The sequence below is a fragment of the Somniosus microcephalus genome, unplaced genomic scaffold (assembly GCF_052327205.1).
Source record: "Somniosus microcephalus isolate GS21.2 unplaced genomic scaffold, FLI_Smic_1.0 unresolved_chr7, whole genome shotgun sequence".
NCBI lineage: Eukaryota > Metazoa > Chordata > Chondrichthyes > Squaliformes > Somniosidae > Somniosus > Somniosus microcephalus.
The window spans coordinates 6578439-6601293 of record NW_028225185.1 but is presented as its reverse complement, the minus strand read 5'-3'; the positions used below and the strand labels follow the sequence as shown (position 1 = coordinate 6601293).

The window sequence follows — 22855 nt, the reverse complement described above, 5'->3', positions numbered from 1 at the left end:
ATTGACAGGTAGGCCGGGAGGGGCGGGGCCATGGGCTGTGATTGACAGGTAGGCTGGGAGGGGCGGGGCCATGGGCTGTGAGTGACAGGTAGGCCGGGAGGGGTGGGGCCTAGGGCTGTGATTGACAGGGTGAGGGGCGCGGCCTAGGGCTGTGATTGGCAGGAAGGCCGGGAGAGGCGGGGCCTAGGGCTCTGATTGACAGGGTGAGGGGCGCGGCCTAGGGCTGTGACTGGCAGGTAGGCCGGGAGAGGCGGGGCCTAGGGCTGTGATTGACAGGTAGGCTGGGAGGGGCGGGGCCGGGCCATGGGCTCTGATTGACAGGGTGAGGGGCGGGGCCATGGGGTGTGATTGATAGGTCGGCCGGGAGAGGCGGGGCCATGGGCTGTGATTGACGGTGAGGGGCGGGGCCATGGGCTGTGATTGACAGAGTGAGGGGGCGGGGCCTAGGGCTGTGATTGGCAGGGTGAGGGGCGGGGCCTAGGGCTGTGATTGACAGGGCGAGGGGCGGGGCCTAGGGCTGTGATTGACAGGGCGAGGGGTGGGGCCTAGGGCTGTGATTGACAGGCAGGGAGGGGTGGGTGGGGCCTAGGGCTGTGATTGACAGTCAGGGAGGGAGGGGGCGGGGCCTAGGGCTGTGATTGACAGTCAGGGAGAGAGGGGGCGGGGCCTAGGGCTGTGATTGACAGTCAGGGAGGGAGGGGGTGGGGCCTAGGTCTGTGATTGACAGGCAGAGAGGGAGGGGGCGGGGCCTAGGGCTGTGATTGACAGTCAGGGAGAGAGGGGGCGGGGCCTAGGGCTGTGATAGACGGTGAGGGAGGGGGCGGGGCCTAGTGCTGTGATTGACAGCGAGGGGGCGGGGCCTAGGGCTGTGATTGACAGGAAGGGAGAGAGGGGGTGGGGCCTAGGGCTGTGATTGACAGGGAGGGAAAGAGGGGGTGGGGCCTAGGGCTGTGATTGACGGTCAGGGAGAGAGGGGGCGGGGCCTAGGGCTGTGATTGACGGTCAGGGGCTGTGATTGACGGTCAGGGAGGGGGCGGGGCCTAGGGCTGTGATTGACGGTCAGGGAGAGAGGGGGCGGGGCCTAGGGCTGTGATTGACAGCCAGGGAGAGGGGCGGGGCCTAGGGCTGTGATTGACAGTCAGGTAGGGAGTGGGTGGGGCCTAGGGCTGTGATTGACGGTCAGGGAGAGAGGGGCGGGGCCTAGGGCTGTGATTGACAGTCAGGGAGAGAGGGGGTGGGGCCTAGGGCTGTGATTGACAGTCAGGGAGAGAGGGGGTGGGGCCAAAGGCTGTGATTGACAATCATGGAGAGAGGGGGCGGGGCCTAGGGCTGTGATTGACAGTCAGAGAGAGAGGGGGCGGGGCCTAGGGCTGTGATTGACAGTCAGGGAGAGAGGGGGCGGGGCCTAGGGCTGTGATTGACAGTCAGGGAGGGGTGGGGCCTAGGGCTGTGATTGACAGACAGTGAGAGAGGGGGCGGGGCCTAGGGCTGTGATTGACAGCCAGGGAGAGAGGGGTGGGGCCTAGGGCTGTGATTGACAGACAGGGAGAGTGGGGGTGGGGCCTAGGGCTGTGATTGACAGTCAGTCAGGGAGGGAGGGGCGGGGCCTAGGGCTGTGATTGACAGACAGGGAGAGAGGGGGTGGGGCCTAGGGCTGTGATTGACAGGGAGAGAGGGGTGGGGCCTATGGCTGTGATTGACAGGGAGAGAGGGGCGGGGCCTAGGGCTGTGATTAACAGTCAGGGAGAGAGGGGGCGGGGCCTAGGGCTGTGATTGACAGTCAGGGAGAGAGGGGGCGGGGCCTAGGGCTGTGATTGACAGTCAGGGAGAGAGGGGGCGGGGCCATGGGCTGTGATTGACAGTCAGGGGAGAGGGGGCGGGGCCTAGGGCTGTGATTGACAGTCAGGGAGAGAGGGGGCGGGCCATGGGCTGTGATTGACAGGGAGGGAGAGAGGGGGCGGGGCCTAGGGCTGTGATTGACTGGGAGGGGCGGGGCCATGGGCTGTGATTGACAGCGAGGGAGGGGGCGGGGCCCAGGGCTGTGATTGACAGGGAGGGAGGGAGGGGGTGGGGCCTAGGGCTGTGATTGACTGGGAGGGAGGGGCGGGGCCATGGGCTGTGATTGACAGGGAGGGAGAGGGGTGGAGCCATGGGCTGTGCTTGACTGGGAGGGGGCGGGGCCATGGGCTGTGATTGACAGGGAGGGAGAGGGGTGGAGCCATGGGCTGTGCTTGACAGGGAGGGGTGGGGCCGAGGGCTGTGATTGACTGGGAGGGAGGGGTGGGGCCGAGGGCTGTGATTGACAGAGAGGGAGGGGTGGGGCCTAGGGCTGTGATTGACACGCAAAGGGGCGGGGCCTATGGCTGTGACTGACAGACAGGGAGAGGGGTGGAGCCATGGGCTGTGATTGACAGGGCGGGAGGGGTGGGGCCTAGGGCTGTGATTGACAGACAGGGAGAGAGGGGGCGGGTCCTACATTACAACAGTGACCACACTTCAAAAAAAGCTCTTACTTGGCTGTGAAGCGCTTTGAGACGTCCTGAGGTGGGGAAAGGCGCAGGAGAAATGCGAGTCTTTTGTTCTTTATTATTTTAATGTATAGATTGATTGCATATTATAAGGTCTGTATTCACTAGAGTTTAGAAGAATGAGAGGGGATCTCATTGAAACGTATAAAATTCTGACAGGGCTAGACAGACTGGATGCAGGGAGGATGTTTCCCCTGGCTGGGGGGGTCTAGAACGAGGGGTCACAGTCTCAGGATACGGGGTAGGACATTTAGGACTGAGATGAGGAGAAATGTCTTCACTCAGAAGGTGGTGAACCTGTGGAATTCTCTACCACAGAAGGCTGTGGAGGCCAAGTCACTGAATATATTTAAGAAGGAGATAGATAGATTTCTAGACACAAAAGGCATCAAGGGGTATGGGGAGAGAGCGGGAATATGGAATTGAGATAGAGGATCAGCCATGATCATATTGAATGGCGGAGCGGGCTGGAGGGGCCGAATGGCCGACTCCTGCTCCTTTGTTTCTATGTTTCGGTGTCTATAATGTGGATTGGTGGCTGGGCCTGGCCATTGCAGTGCTCAAGATGGAAGATGTGGGCTGGTGTCCTTTTGGGAAGGCTTCTCGTTGTCTCTGTTTGAGAGCCGGTGGGCAAAGCCCGGTTGTGGAAGCACGTCATGGTGGCATGTATTTAACAGAGGAGGTGACGTTTTGGTTGGCTTGCCTATGGAAGCGAATGTTGCAGTGACCACAATGAAACAGCATTGGGAAGGAGCCACGTTGGAAGGGGTAAGATGCCGTATAGGTCTTGTTTATCGGTGTAGAATTTGAACCCAAGTCTTTGACATCCAGGACGGTGCAGTCCCGAGATTTACTTTCATTACTGAATCAATAATGTATTAGACATCTTTTCTTCAGAAAGGAGAGAGGGGGTGGAAATTTCAGGCATTGTGAGGTCTGTAATGTGACTTGGAGGTGCGATTAGGATGTTGTCAGCTTGTGAGAGTTTTATTGTATTCTCGCGGAGTGTGCTTATCGCTATCGGCTCCTCTGTCTGTTGTGGTGAATGTTGCTTTGTCTTATTTGGGAGCTGACATTGACACTCAGAGTCATAGGGCAGGATTTCCATTGGGCCGTGTGGGGGGTTAAATTCCCGAAATCGGGGGGGGGGCACAAACCCATCCCGCCCCCAACCCGCCTCCATGCCAGTTTCAAAGGAGGCGGATACCCACCCTGTGCTGGGAGCCGCCTCCCCGAGGCAGGAAGAGGATTAGTGCCAATTAACTGCCTGTTAACAGTGGGTAGCACTCTCTCCTCTGAGTCAGAAGGTTGTGGGTTAAAGTCCCACTCCAGAGACTTGAGCACAAAAATCTAGGCTGCAACTCCTGTGCACTGCTGAGGGAGCGCCGCACTGTCAGAGGGGCAGTACTGAGGGAGCGCCGCACTGTCGGAGGGGCAGTACTGAGGGAGCGCCGCACTGTCAGAGGGGCAGTACTGAGGGAGCGCCGCACTGTCAGAGGGGCAGTACTGAGGGAGCAGCGCACTGTCGGAGGGGCAGTACTGAGGGAGCGCCGCGCTGTCGGAGGGGCAGTACTGAGGGAGCGCCGCACTGTCGGAGGGGCAGTACTGAGGGAGAGCCGCGCTGTCGGAGGGGCTGTACTGAGGGAGCACCGCACTCTCGGAGGGGCAGTACTGAGGGAGCGCCGCACTGTCGGAGGGGCTGTACTGAGGGAGCGCCGCACTGTCGGAGGGGCGGTACTGAGGGAGCGTCGCACTGTCGGAGGGGCAGTACTGAGGGAGCACCGCACTCTCGGAGGGGCAGTACTGAGGGAGCGCCGCACTGTCGGAGGGGCTGTACTGAGGGAGCGCCGCACTGTCGGAGGGGCGGTACTGAGGGAGTGCCGCACTGTGGGAGGGGCAGTACTGAGGGAGCGCCGCACTGTCGGAGGGATTGGCCATTTAGGACTGAGATGAGGAGGAATTTCTCCACTCAGAGGGTGGTGAATCTTTGGAATTCTCTGCCCCAGAGGGCTGTGCATGTTCAGTCGTTGAGTATATTCAAGATAGCGATCGATAGATTTTTGGACTCTCGGGGAATCGAGGGATAGGGGGATCGGGCGGGAAAGTGGAGTTGAGGTCGAAGATCAGCCGTGATCTTATTGAATGGCCGACTCCTGCTCCTAATTCTTGTGTTCTTGTATATCAGCACCCGTGGAACCCGTATCCCAGCGAAAGTCAGCGCCCATGGAGAAAGTGAAAGCACATGCTACCCGATATATCCCGTATAAACACACACACACACAGATACACAAACGATTGAACAAAAGGCAGGCACTTTAACATTCAGTTCTTTATTTAAACATTCATTTCTGTTGGACCAGATATTCTGATTTTAAACAGTCATGGTGCTAATACACTTAACAAAATTAAACTGATTTAAAAAATAAATCCACAGTCCCTACTTGGACCTGGAGCGTAACATCCATCACACTGCAAAGCGACTTAAATGGGAAATGCAGTTTTTAAAATACCCTGGCCCCACAGGTCGCACAACAGACAGGCCAACGCCACTGCTTTAAGTGTTAAGTGAATCTTTTTTGCCTGCGTGATGTTAAAAGGTTTAACGCTGGTGGCGGCAATATCATGGGAACTTGCAGGGAGGGGGAGCTGGAACTTGGCGAGCACCGATCGGAGTGTGTCTTTCTCATGCGATAGGCAGCTCCTCCCTCGGCTCCAGCCTTTTACTGGGATGTCGTATTCGAGCGGGCTCTTCGACCATGAGGGGCATCGCACCCGCGAACGATCCCGCCTCCCCCTGCCCAGCGTTTTGTCGAATTTTGTCCGAATACGCTCCTGCGTTGAGCGCCTTGAGACGTGATCGGCATTATACAGATGCAAGTTGCCGGAATGGTCCGCTGTTGGGCCCCTTAACGCCTTCCGAAACGGCCGAGCCGTCCACTCCACCGGACGGAAATGGGCAGTAGATTTTTTATTTTATTTAAAAAGTCGACTCTCTGGCAGCAGCCGGCTGTTTGTAGAAATAAGGCGATCACACCACGTTCAGCAGCACATGGCCATGCAGGCACACTCTGTCCTCGGAAGGTACGAAAGTATTTAAATCCTTAACTCGCCGTCTTTCAAAAGAAATCGCACTCTGGATCCTGGAAGTGCACGATAAATGCACGTCGCGTCCTAAAATCATGCAGACACACGCCTAAACTTATGACACGTTGGAAATAAACCGAAATACCCAAGTAAATTTGTTTGGTCACTTGCTTTCCTGACTCCCTGCTTAGAGAGGCATGCGATGCCAGCTCCAAAGGCTGAATTTCTTGTCTGCGCTTGGAGTGGCAGTGCAGTTTTCAGTCGAGCCAGCAAATCTCCAGTTGCTCCCCTCCCTGGCTTGTGCCAGTCCTGTGCCCGCCGCTTTAGCGAGCGGCACTGTGCAGTGTTGCGACATCCCGATTTAGAATCACAGCCTAGAGTGGCAGTGCCGACCAATGCTCTGGGTGCGCTCGGTTCCCGCGGTAGCGAGAGACGGGAGGCCTCTGCGTCCCCTCCTCCCCACCCCCGCCCCGAAACAAAGTCCGTTCAAAATAGGAACAGCGAGCCCCCTCGAGCCTGCTCCGCCATTCAGTGAGATCATGGCTGATCTGTGACCTAACTCCATCTACCCGCCTTTGCCCCGTATCCCTTGCTACCATTAGTTAGCAGAAACCAACAATCTCTGATGTAAAATTAACAATTGACCCAGCATCAATTGCCGATTGCGGAAGAGAGTTCCAAACTTCGACCACCCTTTGTGTGTAGAAGTGTTTCCTAATTTCACTCCTGAAAGGTCTGGCTCTAATTTTTAGACTCTGCCCCCTAGTCCTAGAATCCCCAACCAGCGGAAATAGTTTCTCTCTCTCCGCCCCTATCGGTTCCCCTTAATATCCTAAAAACTTCGAGCAGATCGCCTTCCTTCATGGGAAGACCTCCATTCAGTTCCTAACTGCTGCCAGACACGTGCCCCTGAATGGCTCCGCTCCCCAGGCGAGTCGTGCGGACCAGGAAGATCCCAGGTTCCCATCCCCGCCTGTTGCCGGGGGAACTGATGTCCGCCCGGAGGCGTCTCCGCTGGGGCGCGTCCATCCTGGGCCCCCAAACAAAGCTCGGACAAACAAGAGAAAAGAATGAAAGCAAGGGATGAGAGGGAGTGTCCTATGAGGAGAGATTGTGCAGAATGGGCCGATACTCTCTGGAGTTTAGAAGAATGAGAGGTGATCTCATTGAAACATATCAGATTCTGAGGGGGATTGACAGGGTAGATGCTGAGAGGCTGTTTCCCCCTGGCTGGAGAGTCTAGAACCAGGGGTCACAGTCTCAGGATAAGGGGTCGGCCATTGAGGACTGAGATGAGGAGGAATTTCTTCACTCAGAGGGCGGTGAATCTCTGGAATTCTCTGCCCCAGAGGGCTGTGGAGGCTCAGTCGTTGAGTATATTCAAGGCTGAGATCGAGAGATTTTTGGACTCTCGGGGAATCGAGGGATATGGGGATCGGGCAGGAAAGTGGAGTTGAGGTCGATGATCAGCCGTGATCTTATTGAATGGCGGAGCAGGCTCGAGGGGCCGAATGGCCGACTCCTGCTCCTTATTCTTATGTTCTAAGGGGACAATCTGATGGTCAATCTCACACGAGTACCATAGGGGCAAGCTTTAATACCTGACTCAGCGTTCCCTGCACAATACGGTTTGGTTACTGTGGGCCAGAGCGGCAGGAGGAATCAGCGAGCGCCAAGAGTTTGTGGCGGTTTCTGAGTTAGTTTACATTTCCTGCCCAGGCGATCGCCACCAGATCCTGTGTGCACCGGGACCAATCTCCTCACGGGTGAGGAACACACCTCTCTGCGTCTGGGGAGACTCCTCTCTTTTTAAAACTTTCCCCCCCGCCGCCTAGTCTTTCTCCCCTCCTGATGATGTTGGTTGATGCCCGGGTAGTTTCATGGGCCACAGTCTGGTGCCTCACCCAAGGAGCCAGGTGTCCATATCTGGAGGGTATCACGGACAACCTTGATCCTTTCCTTACCTCACACACTCACATTACAGCACGAATAAGCCCCTCCCCGTCTCTGTAACCTCCTCCAGCCCTACACCCCTCCCTATCTCTGTAACCCCCTCCAGCCCTACACCCCTCCCCATCTCTGTAACCCCCTCCAGCCCTACACCCCTCCCTATCTCTGTAACCCCCTCCAGCCCTACACCCCTCCCTATCTCTGTAACCCCCTCCAGCCCTACACCCCTCCCCGTCTCTGTAACCCCCTCCAGCCCCTACACCCCTCCCTATCTCTGTAACCCCCTCCAGCCCCTACACCCCTCCCTATCTCTGTAACCCCCTCCAGCCCTACACCCCTCCCTATCTCTGTAACCCCCTCCAGCCCTACACCCCTCCCCATCTCTGCAACCCCCTCCAGCCCTACACCCCTCCCTATCTCTGTAACCCCCTCCAGCCCTACACCCCTCCCTATCTCTGTAACCTCCTCCAGCCCCTACACCCTTCCCTATCTCTGTAACCTCCTCCAGCCCCTACACCCCTCCCTATCTCTGTAACCCCCTCCAGCCCCTACACCCCTCCCCATCTCTGTAACCTCCTCCAGCCCCTACACCCCTCCCTATCTCTGTAACCTCCTCCAGCCCCTACACCTCTCCCTATCTCTGTAACCTCCTCCAGCCCTACACCCCTCCCTATCTCTGCAACCTCCTCCAGCCCTACACCCCTCCCTATCTCTGTAACCTCCTCCAGCCCCTACATCCCTCCCTATCTCTGTAACCTCCTCCAGCCCCTACACCCCTCCCCATCTCTGTAACCTCCTCCAGCCCTACACCCCTCCCCATCTCTGTAACCTCCTCCAGCCCCTACACCCTTCCCTATCTCTGTAACCTCCTCCAGCCCCTACACCCCTCCCTATCTCTGTAACCTCCTCCAGCCCTACACCCCTCCCCATCTCTGTAACCTCCTCCAGCCCCACACCCCTCCCTATCTCTGGAACCCCCTCCAGCCCCTACACCCCTCCCTATCTCTGTAACCTCCTCCAGCCCCTACACCCCTCCCTATCTCTGTAACCCCTCCAGCCCCTACACCCCTCCCTATCTCTGTAACCTCCTCCAGCCCCTACACCCCTCCCTATCTCTGTAACCTCCTCCAGCCCTGACACCCTTCCCTATCTCTGTAACCTCCTCCAGCCCCTACACCCCTCCCTATCTCTGTAACCTCCTCCAGCCCTACACCCCTCCCTATCTCTGTAACCCCCTCCAGCCCTACACCCCTCCCCATCTCTGTAACCTCCTCCAGCCCTACACCCCTCCCCATCTCTGTAACCTCCTCCAGCCCCTACACCCTTCCCTATCTCTGTAACCTCCTCCAGCCCCTACACCCCTCCCTATCTCTGTAACCTCCTCCAGCCCTACACCCCTCCCCATCTCTGTAACCTCCTCCAGCCCTACACCCCTCCCTATCTCTGTAACCTCCGCCAGCCCCTACACCCCTCCCTATCTCTGTAACCCACTCCAGCCCCTACACCCCTCCCTATCTCTGTAACCCCCTCCAGCCCTACACCCCTCCCTATCTCTGTAACCTCCTCCAGCCCGTACACCCCTCCCTATCTCTGTAACCCACTCCAGCCCCTACACCCCTCCCTATCTCTGTAACCTCCTCCAGCCCCTACACCCCTCCCTATCTCTGTAACCTCCTCCAGCCCCTACACCCCTCCCTATCTCTGTAACCTCCTCCAGCCCCTACACCCCTCCCTATCTCTGTAACCTCCTCCAGCCCTACACCCCTCCCTATCTCTGTAACCCACTCCAGCCCCTACACCCCTCCCTATCTCTGTAACCTCCTCCAGCCCCTACACCCCTCCCTATCTCTGTAACCCCCTCCAGCCCCTACACCCCTCCCTATCTCTGTAACCTCCTCCAGCCCTACACCCCTCCCTATCTCTGTAATCCCCTCCAGCCCCTACACCCCTCCCTATCTCTGTAACCCCCTCCAGCCCCTACACCCCTCCCTATCTCTGTAACCTCCTCCAGCCCTACACCCCTCCCTATCTCTGTAACCCCCTCCAGCCCTACACCCCTCCCCGTCTCTGTCACCCCCTCCAGCCCCTACACCCCTCCCTATCTCTGTAACCCCCTCCAGCCCCTACACCGCTCCCTATCTCTGTAACCCCCTCCAGACCCGACATCCCTCCCTATCTCTGTAACCCCCTCCAGCCCCTACATCCCTCCCTATCTCTGTAACCCCCTCCAGCCCTACACCCCTCCCCATCTCTGTAACCCCCTCCAGCCCCTACACCCCTCCCTATCTCTGTAACCCCCTCCAGCCCCTACACCCCTCCCTATCTCTGTAACCCCCTCCAGCCTCTACATCCCTCCCTATCTCTGTAACCCCCTCCAGCCCTACACCCCTCCCTATCTCTGTAACCCCCTCCAGCCCCTACATCCCTCCCTATCTCTGTAACCCACTCCAGCCCTACACCCCTCCCTATCTCTGTAACCTCCTCCAGCCCCTACATCCCTCCCTATCTCTGTAACCCACTCCAGCCCTACACCCCTCCCTATCTCTGTAACCCCCTCCAGCCCCTACATCCCTCCCTATCTCTGTAACCTCCTCCAGCCCCTACACCCCTCCCCATCTCTGTAACCCCCTCCAGCCCCTACACCCCTCCCTATCTCTGTAACCCCCTCCAGCCCCTACATCCCTCCCTATCTCTGTAACCTCCTCCAGCCCCTACACCCCTCCCCATCTCTGTAACCCCCTCCAGCCCTACACCCCTCCCTATCTCTGTAACCCCCTCCAGCCCTACATCCCTCCCTATCTCTGTAACCTCCTCCAGCCCCTACACCCCTCCCTATCTCTGTAACCTCCTCCAGCCCCTACACCCCTCCCCATCTCTGTAACCCCCTCCAGCCCTACATCCCTCCCTATCTCTGTAACCTCCTCCAGCCCCTACACCCCTCCCCATCTCTGTAACCCCCTCCAGCCCTACATCCCTCCCTATCTCTGTAACCTCCTCCAGCCCCTACACCCCTCCCTATCTCTGTAACCCCCTCCAGCCCTACATCCCTCCCTATCTCTGTAACCTCCTCCAGCCCCTACACCCCTCCCCATCTCTGTAACCCCCTCCAGCCCTACATCCCTCCCTATCTCTGTAACCTCCTCCAGCCCCTACACCCCTCCCTATCTCTGTAACCTCCTCCAGCCCCTACACCCCTCCCCATCTCTGTAACCCCCTCCAGCCCCTACACCCCTCCCCGTCTCTGTAACCTCCTCCAGCCCCTCCAGCCCCTCCCTATCTCTGTAACCCACTCCAGCCCTACACCCCTCCCTATCTCTGTAACCCCCTCCAGCCCCTACATCCCTCCCTATCTCTGTAACCTCCTCCAGCCCCTACACCCCTCCCCATCTCTGTAACCCCCTCCAGCCCCTACACCCCTCCCCGTCTCTGTAACCTCCTCCAGCCCCTCCAGCCCCTCCCTATCTCTGTAACCCACTCCAGCCCTGCACCCCTCCCTATCTCTGTAACCCCCTCCAGCCCCTACACCCCTCCCTATCTCTGTAGCCCCCTCCAGCCCTACACCCCTCCCTATCTCTGTAACCCCCTCCAGCCCCTACATCCCTCCCTATCTCTGTAACCCCCTCCAGCCCCTACATCCCTCCCTATCTCTGTAACCCCCTCCAGCCCCTACATCCCTCCCTATCTCTGTAACCCCCTCCAGCCCTACACCCCTCCCCATCTCTGTAACCCCCTCCAGCCCCTACAGCCCTCCCTATCTCTGTAACCCCCTCCAGCCCCTACACCCCTCCCTATCTCTGTAACCTCCTCCAGCCCCTACACCCCTCCCCATCTCTGTAACCCCCTCCAGCCCCTACACCCCTCCCTATCTCTGTAACCCCCTCCAGCCCCTACACCCCTCCCTATCTCTGTAACCCCCTCCAGCCCCTACACCCCTCCCTATCTCTGTAACCCCCTCCAGCCCCTACACCCCTCCCTATCTCTCTAACCCACTCCAGCCCTACACCCCTCCCTATCTCTGTAACCCACTCCAGCCCTACACCCCTCCCTATCTCTGTAAACCCCTCCAGCCCTACACCCCTCCCTATCTCTGTAACCCCCTCCAGCCCTACACCCCTCCCTATCTCTGTAACCCCCTCCAGCCCTACACCCCTCCCTATCTCTGTAACCCCCTCCAGCCCCTACACCCCTCCCTATCTCTGTAACCCCCTCCAGCCCTACACCCCTCCCTATCTCTGTAACCCACTCCAGCCCTACACCCCTCCCTATCTCTGTAACCCCCTCCAGCCCTACACCCCTCCCTATCTCTGTAACCCCCTCCAGCCCTACACCCCTCCCTATCTCTGTAACCCACTCCAGCCCTACACCCCTCCCTATCTCTGTAACCCCCTCCAGCCCTACACCCCTCCCTATCTCTGTAACCCACTCCAGCCCTACACCCCTCCCCATCTCTGTAACCTCCTCCAGCCCCACACCCCTCCCCATCTCTGTAACCTCCTCCAGCCCCACACCCCTCCCCATCTCTGTAACCCCCTCCAGCCCGACACCCCTCCCTATCTCTGTAACCCCCTCCAGCCCCACAACCCTCCCTATCTCTGTAACCTCCTCCAGCCCCTACACCCCTCCCTATCTCTGTAACCTCCTCCAGCCCCTACACCCCTCCCTATCTCTGTAACCTCCTCCAGCCCTACACCCCTCCCTATCTCTGTAACCCACTCCAGCCCCTACACCCCTCCCTATCTCTGTAGCCTCCTCCAGCCCCTACACCCCTCCCTATCTCTGTAACCTCCTCCAGCCCCTACACCCCTCCCTATCTCTGTAACCTCCTCCAGCCCCTACACCCCTCCCTATCTCTGTAACCCCCTCCAGCCCCTACACCCCTCCCTATCTCTGTAACCTCCTCCAGCCCTACACCCCTCCCTATCTCTGTAACCCCCTCCAGCCCCTACACCCCTCCCTATCTCTGTAACCCCCTCCAGCCCCAACACCCCTCCCTATCTCTGTAACCTCCTCCAGCCCTACACCCCTCCCTATCTCTGTAACCACCTCCAGCCCTACACCCCTCCCTATCTCTGTAACCCCCTCCAGCCCCTACACCCCTCCCTATCTCTGTAACCCCCTCCAGACCCTACATCCCTCCCTATCTCTGTAACCCCCTCCAGCCCCTACATCCCTCCCTATCTCTGTAACCCCCTCCAGCCCTGCACCCCTCCCCATCTCTGTAACCCCCTCCAGCCCCTACACCCCTCCCTATCTCTGTAACCCCCTCCAGCCCCTACATCCCTCCCTATCTCTGTAACCCCCTCCAGCCCTACACCCCTCCCTATCTCTGTAACCTCCTCCAGCCCCTACACCCCTCCCCATCTCTGTAACCTCCTCCAGCCCCTCCAGCCCCTCCCTATCTCTGTAACCCACTCCAGCCCTACACCCCTCCCTATCTCTGTTACCCCCTCCAGCCCTACACCCCTCCCTATCTCTGTAACCCCCTCCAGCCCCTACACCCCTCCCTATCTCTGTAACCTCCTCCAGCCCCTACACCCCTCCCCATCTCTGTAACCCCCTCCAGCCCCTACACCCCTCCCTATCTCTGTAACCCCCTCCAGCCCCTACACCCCTCCCTATCTCTGTAACCCCCTCCAGCCCCTACACCCCTCCCTATCTCTGTAACCCACTCCAGCCCTACACCCCTCCCTATCTCTGTAAACCCCTCCAGCCCTACACCCCTCCCTATCTCTGTAACCCCCTCCAGCCCTACACCCCTCCCTATCTCTGTAACCCCCTCCAGCCCTACACCCCTCCCTATCTCTGTAACCCCCTCCAGCCCCTACACCCCTCCCTATCTCTGTAACCCCCTCCAGCCCTACACCCCTCCCTATCTCTGTAACCCACTCCAGCCCTACACCCCTCCCTATCTCTGTAACCCCCTCCAGCCCTACACCCCTCCCTATCTCTGTAACCTCCTCCAGCCCCACACCCCTCCCTATCTCTGTAACCCCCTCCAGCCCTACACCCCTCCCTATCTCTGTAACCTCCTCCAGCCCTACACCCCTCCCTATCTCTGTAACCCCCTCCAGCCCTACACCCCTCCCTATCTCTGTAACCCCCTCCAGCCCCTACACCCCTCCCCATCTCTGTAACCCCCTCCAGCCCCTACAACCCTCCGAGATCTCTGCGCTCCTCCAATTCTGCCCTCTCGCGCATCCCCCGATTTCCATCGCTCCACCACTGGCGGCTGTGCCTTCGGCCGCCTGGGCCCCAAGCTCTGGAATTCCCTCCCTAAACCTCTCCGCCTCTCTCTCCGCCTTTAAGACGCTCCTTAAAACCGACCTCTTTGACCCAGCTTTTGGTCACTTGTCCTAATATCTCCTTAAGTGGCTCGGAGTCAAATGTAGTTTGCTTTACGGGGTGAAGCCCCTTGGGACGTTTTACTATGTTGAAGGCCTGGTATGTGGGAGCTGCTGCTGTTGGAGTCTTTGGACAGTGATCAGGAGCTGGGGACCTTGGATTGTTTTATCACAGCTCAGAGCGGTGTTCAAACCGGGGCCGATCTTACTCTGTCTGGATCAGCACCACAACGAGCACGACAGTTACCAACTGAGCCATCAGGAGGGGCTCTTCTGGGAGGGGTGGGTGAAACTGCAAAAATTACACTCGGTTCTCTTATTTCCTGATGCCTCTGATGAGAAAAACGTCCAACACTATGGATGGTCCTCTGCACTGTCCCATCAAACACTCCCAGGGCAGTACAGCACGGGTTAGATACAGAGTAAAGCTCCCTCTACACTGTCCCCATCAGACACTCCCAGGGCAGGTACAGCATAGGTTAGATACAGAGTAAAGTCTCTCTACCCTGTCCCATCAAACACTCCCAGGGCAGGTACAGCACGGGTTAGATACAGAGTAAAGCTCCCTCTACACTGTCCCATCAAACACTCCCAGGGCTGGTACCGCACGGTTTAGATACAGAGTAAAGTTCCCTCTACACTGTCCCATCAAACACTCCCAGGGCAGGTACAGCACGGGTTAGATACAGAGTAAAGCTCCCTCTACACTGTCCCATCAAACACTCCCAGGGCAGGGACAGCACAGTTTAGATACAGAGTTAAACTCCCTCTACACTGTCTCCATCAAACACTCCCAGGGCAGGTACAGCATGTGTTAGATACAGAGTAAAGCTCCCTCTACACTGTCTCATCAAACATTCCCACGGCAGGTACAGCACAGTTTAGATACAGAGTAAAACTCCCTCTACACTGTCTCCATCAAACACTCCCAGGGCAGGTACAGCACGGGTTAGGTACAGAGTAAAGCTCCCTCTACACTGTCCCATCAAACACTCCCAGGGATGGTACCGCACGGTTTAGATACAGAGTAAAGCTCCCTCTACACTGTCCCCATTAAACATTCCCAGGGCATGAACAGCACGGGTTAGATACAGAGTAAAGCTCGCTCTACACTGTCCCATCAAACACTCCCAGGGCAGGTACAGCACGGGTTAGATACAGAGTAAAGCTCCCCCTACACTGTCCCATCAAACACTCCCAGGGCAGGTACAGCACGGGTTAGATACAGAGTAAAGCTCCCTCTACACTGTCCCATCAAACACTCCCAGGGCAGGTACAGCACGGATTAGATACAGAGTAAAGCTCCCTCTACACTGTCCCAATTAAACATTCCCAGGGCAGGTACAGCACGGGTTAGATACAGAGTAAAGTTCCCTCTACACTGTCCCATCAAACACTCCCAGGGCAGGTACAGCACGGGTTAGGTACAGAGTAAAGCTCCCTCTACACTGTCCCATCAAACACTCCCAGGGCAGGTACAGCACAGTTTAGATACAGAGTAAAACTCCCTCTACACTGTCTCCATCAAACACTCCCAGGGCAGGTACAGCATGCGTTAGATACAGAGTAAAGCTCCCTCTACACTGTCTCATCAAACATTCCCACGGCAGGTACAGCACAGTTTAGATACAGAGTAAAACTCCCTCTACACTGTCCCATCAAACACTCCCAGGGCAGGTACAGCACGGGTTAGATACAGAGTAAAGCTCCCTCTACACTGTCCCGTCAAACACTCCCAGGGCAGGTACAGCACGGGTTAGATACAGAGTAAAGCTCCCTCTACACTGTCCCATCAAACACTCCCAGGGCAGGTACAGCATGGGTTAGATACAGAGTAAAGCTCCCTCTACAGTGTCCCATCAAACACTCCCAGGGCAGGTACAGCACGGGTTAGATACAGAGTAAAGCTCCCTCTACACTGTCCCCATCAAACACTCCCAGGGTAGGTACAGCACGGGTTAGATACAGAGTAAAGCTCCCTCTACAGTGTCCCATCAAACACTCCCAGGGCAGGTACAGCACGGGTTAGATACAGAGTAAAGCTCCCTCTACACTGACCCATCAAACACTCCCAGGGTAGGTACAGCACGGGTTAGATACAGAGTAAAGCTCCCTCTACACTGACCCATCAAACACTCCCAGAGCAGGTACAGCACGGGTTAGATACAGAGTAAAGCTCCCTCTACACTGTCCCATCAAACACTCCCAGGGCAGGTACAGCACGGGTCAGATACAGAGTAAAGCTCCCTCTGCACTGTCCCCATCAAACACTCCAAAGTCGCCAATTTAGTGCCAAGTTAGTGGTAGTTTTGCACTGCAGAGTCACCCGATTTGCAATTGAACGGAGCGTCACCCAATCTCAGTTGGGATTGGTTTCCCCAGGCGCCGGCGCTGACAGCACTTAGAAAACGAATGGATCTGCATCGGACCGACCAACTGAGGCGGGACCCTTATCACCAGAATGGATGGAAACAGGGCAAGCGGTTCATGTGGGCTCGTGTCATCCTTCACCGAGAGGGAACCGCACTTCACAGAGCTATGGCCAGTCACGGTTGAGGGAGCGTAGACGGTGGGGTCGGGGTGGGACGAGAGGGGGGCAGGCGGGTGGTTTGACTGGCTGATGGGGTTGGAGCGACTGTGACCAATTCAGTCGTAAATGCGTCGCATTTCAGACAAGACGCCGGCCTCTTTGGCGTCGAGAGTTTACATTCGGTATAAAAATTCCCCTTCCTCCACCTGCGCCCCCCTTTCCCCCAACCCTACATCAGGGCGCAGACGGCGGCCAGACCGACGAGGAGCGCCGTGCGCCCCAGCTCCGGCGCGCAGCCGCCGTTCAGCATGACTTTGTAGACGGCCAGTTCTTCCTTCAGTCCGTCCTCGCTGGCGGTGCACTTGAAGAGCCCCCCGCTCACGGGCACCTTCCCGTTGAAGATAAGTAGGCAGGAGCCGTCCTTGATGGTGCAGGCGAACTGATCCTTCTGGTTATAGCTCCAGGTGTACAGGGCATGGTAGGACCTCACCGGGCACGGCAGGTAGAGGTAGGCGCCCGAATTGATGATCAGCTCCTTGGGCGGCTCGCCAAACACCACGACATCTGGGACCGGGGAAAAGCAGAGAAATTCATTGGCATTCTTTCCTGCACATCCCATTCGGTTCCCTATCCCCGACCTCACCGGCAACCGCCACTTCATGAATCATCACTTGGCCAGGTACGGGCGGGAATATTCCACCTTTATTGGGATCAGGAGAATGAACTGTTTCACCAATTGTTGCACCGACTGTTGGCATCAAGTCGGCCCAGTTCAGTACACCACGGGTTAGATACAGAGTAAAGCTCCCTCTACACCGTCCCATCAAACATTCCCAGGGCAGGTACAGCACGGGTTAGATACAGAGTAAAGCTCCCTCTTCACTGTCCCATCAAACACTCCCAGGGCAGGTACAGCACGGGTTAGATACAGAGTAAAGCTCCCTCTACACCGTCCCATCAAACACTCCCAGGGCAGGTACAGCACGGGTTAGATACAGAGTAAAGCTCCCTCTACACTGTCCCGTCAAACACTCCCAGGGCAGGTACAGCACGGGTTAGATACAGAGTAAAGCTCCCTCTACACTGTCCCCATCAAACACCCCCAGGGCAGGTACAGCACGGGTTAGATACAGAGTAAAGCTCCCTCTACACTGTCCCATCAAACACTCCCAGGGCAGGTACAGCACGGGTTGGATACAGAGTAAAGCTCCCTCTACACTGTCCCATCAAACACTCCCAGGGCAGGTACAGCACGGGTTAGATACAGAGTAAAGCTCCCTCTACACTGTCCCATCAAACACTCCCAGGGCAGGTACAGCACGGGTTAGATACAGAGTAAAGCTCCCTCTGCATCCAGGAGAGCTTTTTGAGCCAGCATGTAGAAAGTCCTACAAGAGAGGGGGCGGTACTGGACCTAATTCTAGGGAATGTGGCCGGCCAAGTGGAAAAGTGCTAGTAGGTGAGCACTTTGGTGATAGTGACCATAATATGGTAAGATTTAAGGTGGCCATGGAAAAGGACAGGGATGGGCCGGAAATAAAGGTTCTAAATTGGGGGAAGGCCGATTTTAATAGGATAAGGCAGGATCTGGCCAAAATGGACTGGGATCAGCTACTTGTAGGAAAATCCGCATCGGAGCAATGGGAGGCTTTCAGAAGGGAGATTGAGATCATACAATGGCAACATGTTCCCGTAAAGGTCAAGGGTGGTTCCAAAAACCACAGGGAACCTTGGATGTCAGGGGATATACGAGAATGGATTAGGAAAAAAAGGAGGGCTTTTGGTAGATACAAAAGGCTAAAGACGGAGGAAGCCCTAGAGGAGTACAAAAAGTGCAGGGGGATACTTAAAAAAGAAATTAGGAGATCAAGGAGGGGCCATGAAATAACACTGGCAAGCAAAATAAAGGAAAATCCGAAGATGTTTTATAAGTATATTAAGGGTAAGAGGATAACTAGGGAAAAAATAGGGCCCATTAGGGACAAAAGTGGCAATCTGTGTGTGGAGCCGGAAGATGTAGGAGGGGTTCTAAATGAATTTTTTGCATCTGTTTTCACTATGGAGAAGGACGATGTAGACATAGAAATAGGGCGGGGGGACTGTGATATGCTCGAACATATTAACATCGAGAGGGAGGAGGTATTGGCGGTTTTAGCTGGCCTAAAAATGGATAAATCCCCAGGCCCGGATGAAATGTATCCCAGGCTGCTGTGTGAGGCAAAGGAGGAGATTGCGGGGGCTCTAACACATATATTCAGGACCTCTCTGGCCACAGGGGATGTGCCAGAGGACTGGAGAACCGCTAATGTAGTACCATTATTCAAGAAGGGTAGTAGGGAAAAACCGGGGAACTACAGGCCAGTGAGCCTAACATCAGTGGTAGGAAAATTATTGGAAAAAATCCTGAGGGACAAAATTTGTCTCCACTTGGAGAGGCAAGGATTAATCAGGGATAGTCAACATGGCTTTGTCAAGGGAAGATCATGTCTGACTAATTTGATTGAATTTTTTGAGGGGGTGACTAGGTGTGTGGATGAGGGTAACGCAGTGGATGTGGTATACATGGATTTCAGTAAGGCCTTCGATAAAGTCCCGCACAGGAGACTGGTCAAGAAGGTAAGAGCCCATGGAATCCAGGGTGCCTTGGCACATTGGATACAAAACTGGCTTAGTGGCAGAAGGCAGAGGGTGATGGTCGAAGGTTGTTTTTGTGACTGGAAGCCTGTGGCCAGTGGGGTACCACAGGGATCGGTGCTGGGTCCCTTGCTGTTTGTGGTCTACATTAATGACTTGGATATGAATGTAAAGGGTATGATCAGTAAGTTCGCGGATGATACAAAAATTGGTAGGGTGGTAAATAGCGAGGAGGGTAGCCTCAGTCTGCAGGACGATATAGATGGGTTGGTCAGATGGGCGGAACAGTGGCAAATGGAATTTAACCCGGAAAAGTGCGAGGTGATGCACTTTGGGGGGACTAACAAGGCAAAGGAATACACAATGAATGGAAAGACCCTAGGCAAGACGGAGGGTCAGAGGGATCTGGGTGTGCAAGTACACAGATCCCTGAAGGCGGCGGAACAGGTGGATAAGGTGGCAAAAAAGGCATATGGGATACTTGCCTTCATTAGCCGAGGCATTGAATATAAGAGCAAGGAGGTTATGATGGAGCTGTATAAAACACTGGTTAGGCCACAGCTGGAATATTGTGTGCAGTTCTGGTCGCCACACTATAGGAAGGATGTGATCACGTTAGAGAGGGTGCAGAGGAGGTTCACCAGGATGTTACCACGGCTGGAGCGCTTCAGCTATGAAGAGAGACTGGGCAGGTTGGGTTTGTTTTCCTTGGAGCTGAGGAGGCTGAGGGGGGACATGATTGAGGTGTACAAAATTATGAGGGGCATAGATAGGATGGATGCTGAGGAGCTTTTTCCCTTAGTAGAGGGGTCAATAACTAGGGGGCATAGATTCAAGGTAAAGGGCGGGAGGTTTAGAGGGGATTTGAGAAAGAACTTTTTCACCCAGAGGGTGGTTGGAGTCTGGAACTCACTGCCTGAAAGGGTTGTGGAGGCAGAAACCCTCACAACATTTAAGAAGCATTTGGATGTGCACTTGAAATGCCACAGCATACAAGGCTACGGACCAAATGCTGGAATATGGGATTAGATTAGACAGGGCTTGATGGCCGGCGCGGACACGATGGGCCGAAGGGCCTCTATCCGTGCTGTATAACTCTATGACTCTAAAGCTCCCTCTGCACTGTCCCAACAATAGAGCTCAACCTGCACTAATAGGATATTGGACAGTTTGTGCTGTGGGACCACTAAGACCGGGGTTTAGAGAGCCCCCCAACTCATTTCACGTTGGACCCACCCTTCCACCAGAAAGAGGAGACTTTCAGCAGGTCATTCTGGACTGAATTTCAACCTAGGTCCCGAGGTGCAAAGCCAGTATCGAACATGCTGCTCGTAAACCTCGCGATCCCTTCGACAACGGACAGGAGCTCGCAGTTTGCCTCGCCCCCTTCTTTTATGAATTTATTTTCTGCATCTTTCTGAAAAGGCCCAGAAGATGTGAATTAGGAAACTACGCTGGAACATATCAAGGCACCAGTCGGCTGCCCCGCCCCCTCCGGTGCTGAACCACACCGAGCAGGAAGATCCCACATTCTTTCCCTGGTATGTATTTGGTTAACTTTCTTTCATATAATTCATTCTCAGGATGCGGGCATCGTTGGTAAGGCCCAGCATTTATTGCCCATCCCTAGTCGCCCCTTGAGAAGCTGGCGGTGAGCTGCCTTCTTGAACCGCTGCAGTCCGTGTGGTGAAGGTGCCCCCACAGTGCTGTTAGGGAGCGAGTTCCAGGATTTTGACCCAGCGACGATGAAGGATCGGTCGATATATTTCCAAGTCAGGATGGTGTGTGACTTGGAGGGGAACTTGGAGGTGGTGGTGTTCCCATGCGCCTGCTGCCCTTGTCCTTCTAGGTGGAAGAGGTCGCGGGTTTGGGAGGTGCTGCCGAAGAAGCCTTGGCGAGTTGCTGCAGTGCATCTTGTAGATGGTACACACTGCAGCCACGGTGCGCCGGTGGTGGAGGGAGTGAATGTTTAAGGTGGTGGATGGGGTGCCGATCAAGCGGGCTGCTTTGTCCTGGATGGTGTCGAGCTTCTTGAGTGTTGTTGGAGCTGCACTCATCCAGGCAAGTGGAAAGTATTCCATCACACTCCTGACTTGTGCCTTGTAGATGGTGGAAAGGCTTTGGGGAGTCAGGAGGTGAGACACTCGCCGCAGAATTCCCAGCTAATCTCTGGAGCAGCAGTTTTGTGGGAACGAATGACCCCTGCGCAGCGTGGTTTAGGGAGGGAGAGAAATCGGCCGGGGGCTCCTCTGCGGATCGCTGTCCGACTGGAAAAAGCTGGGCTGCGATGCCCCTCACAGTTGAATAGCCTGTGGAAACTCCTGGCCTGCACCTGAGACACGGACATGGTGGGTGCGGTGCCGGTGGATGCCTGGGGCACTGCACGGCTGCGAGAGTCGGCACCTTGAGCAGGGGGAGACCGTTGGGGGGAAAGGGAAGAGACCGCCAGCGATTTGCACTGGGCTGACGGAAGGCGGGTATCCCGGGTCAGAGTCTGAAGCTGAGGCGGAGATTACCTGAGGCTCCGTCACAAATGGAGACATTGAGCTGCTCGACGTTCTGGAGGATTGCACTGCAACGGGAAATAAAACACAGAGTGAACGCCCTGTAAACCCGCTCAGTCCTGCAATACAAGCAGGACACTATTATTTATACAGCACATTGAGCGGCAAGCCATCGCCGACAAGAAATTAAATCAGAACGTTACGCATATCATTTAAGTTTGTCTTCTTTTGAGGTGGGTGTTAAGTTCTGTACTCGTTGAGGTGAGGCGATGGAACGCTTGCTCATTTCAGGCACCCAAAGCCAGCATCAAACACTCCCAGGGCAGGTACAGCATGGGGTTAGATACAGAGTAAAGCTCCCTCTACACTGTCCCATCAAACACTCCCAGGGCAGGTACAGCATGGGGTTAGATACAGAGTAAAGCTCCCTCTACACTGTCCCATCAAACACTCCCAGGGCAGGTACAGCACGGGTTAGATACAGAGTAAAGCTCCCTCTACACTGTCCCATCAAACACTCCCAGGGCAGGTACAGCACGGGTTAGATACAGAGTAAAGCTCCCTCTACAATGCCCCATCAAACACTCCCAGGGCAGGTACAGCACGGGTTAGATACAGAGTAAAGCTCCCTCTACACTGTCCCCATCAAACACTCCCAGGGCAGGTACAGCACAGGGTTAGATACAGAGTAAAGCTCCCTCTACACTGTCTCATCAAACACTCCCAGGGCAGGTACAGCACGGGGTTAGATACAGAGTAAAGCTCCCTCTACACTGCCCCATCAAACACTCCCAGGGCAGGTACAGCACGGGTTAGACACAGAGTAAAGCTCCCTCTACACTGTCCCATCAAACACTCCCAGGGCAGGTACAGCACAGGTTAGATACAGAGTAAATCTCCCTCTACACTGTCCCATCAAACACTCCCAGGGCAGGTACAGCACGGGTTAGATACAGAGTAAAGCTCCCTCTACACTGTCCCATCAAACACTCCCAGGGCAGGTACAGCACAGGTTAGATACAGAGTAAAGCTCCCTCTACACTGACCCATCAAACATGCCCAGGGCAGGTACAGCACGGGTTAGATACAGAGTAAAGCTCCCTCTACACTGTCCCATCAAACACTCCCAGGGCAGGTACAGCACGGGTTAGATACAGAATAAAGCTCCCTCTACACTGACCCATCAAACACTCCCAGGGCAGGTACAGCAAGGGTTAGATACAGAGTAAAGCTCCCTCTACACTGTCCCATCAAACACTCCCAGGGCAGGTACAGCATGGGTTA

The 22855-nt window shown here is 55.9% G+C and overlaps 2 protein-coding genes across 3 annotated transcripts in view; both read right to left on the bottom strand.

The window, feature by feature from the left end:
• Positions 1 to 22855, bottom strand: part of LOC147086434 (semaphorin-4B-like) — a 225931-nt gene that overhangs the window by 162217 nt on the left and 40859 nt on the right. The window lies entirely within an intron of this gene.
• Positions 14824 to 22855, bottom strand: part of LOC147086435 (semaphorin-7A-like) — a 31311-nt gene continuing 23279 nt past the window's right edge. The window contains exons 9-10 of the mRNA XM_085978534.1: positions 21584 to 21639; positions 14824 to 16997 (exon numbers count right to left, since the gene is read on the bottom strand). Coding sequence (XP_085834660.1) covers positions 16663 to 16997; positions 21584 to 21639 — 391 coding nt within the window. The 3' untranslated portion in view covers positions 14824 to 16662. The remainder of the gene's footprint in view (positions 16998 to 21583; positions 21640 to 22855) is intronic.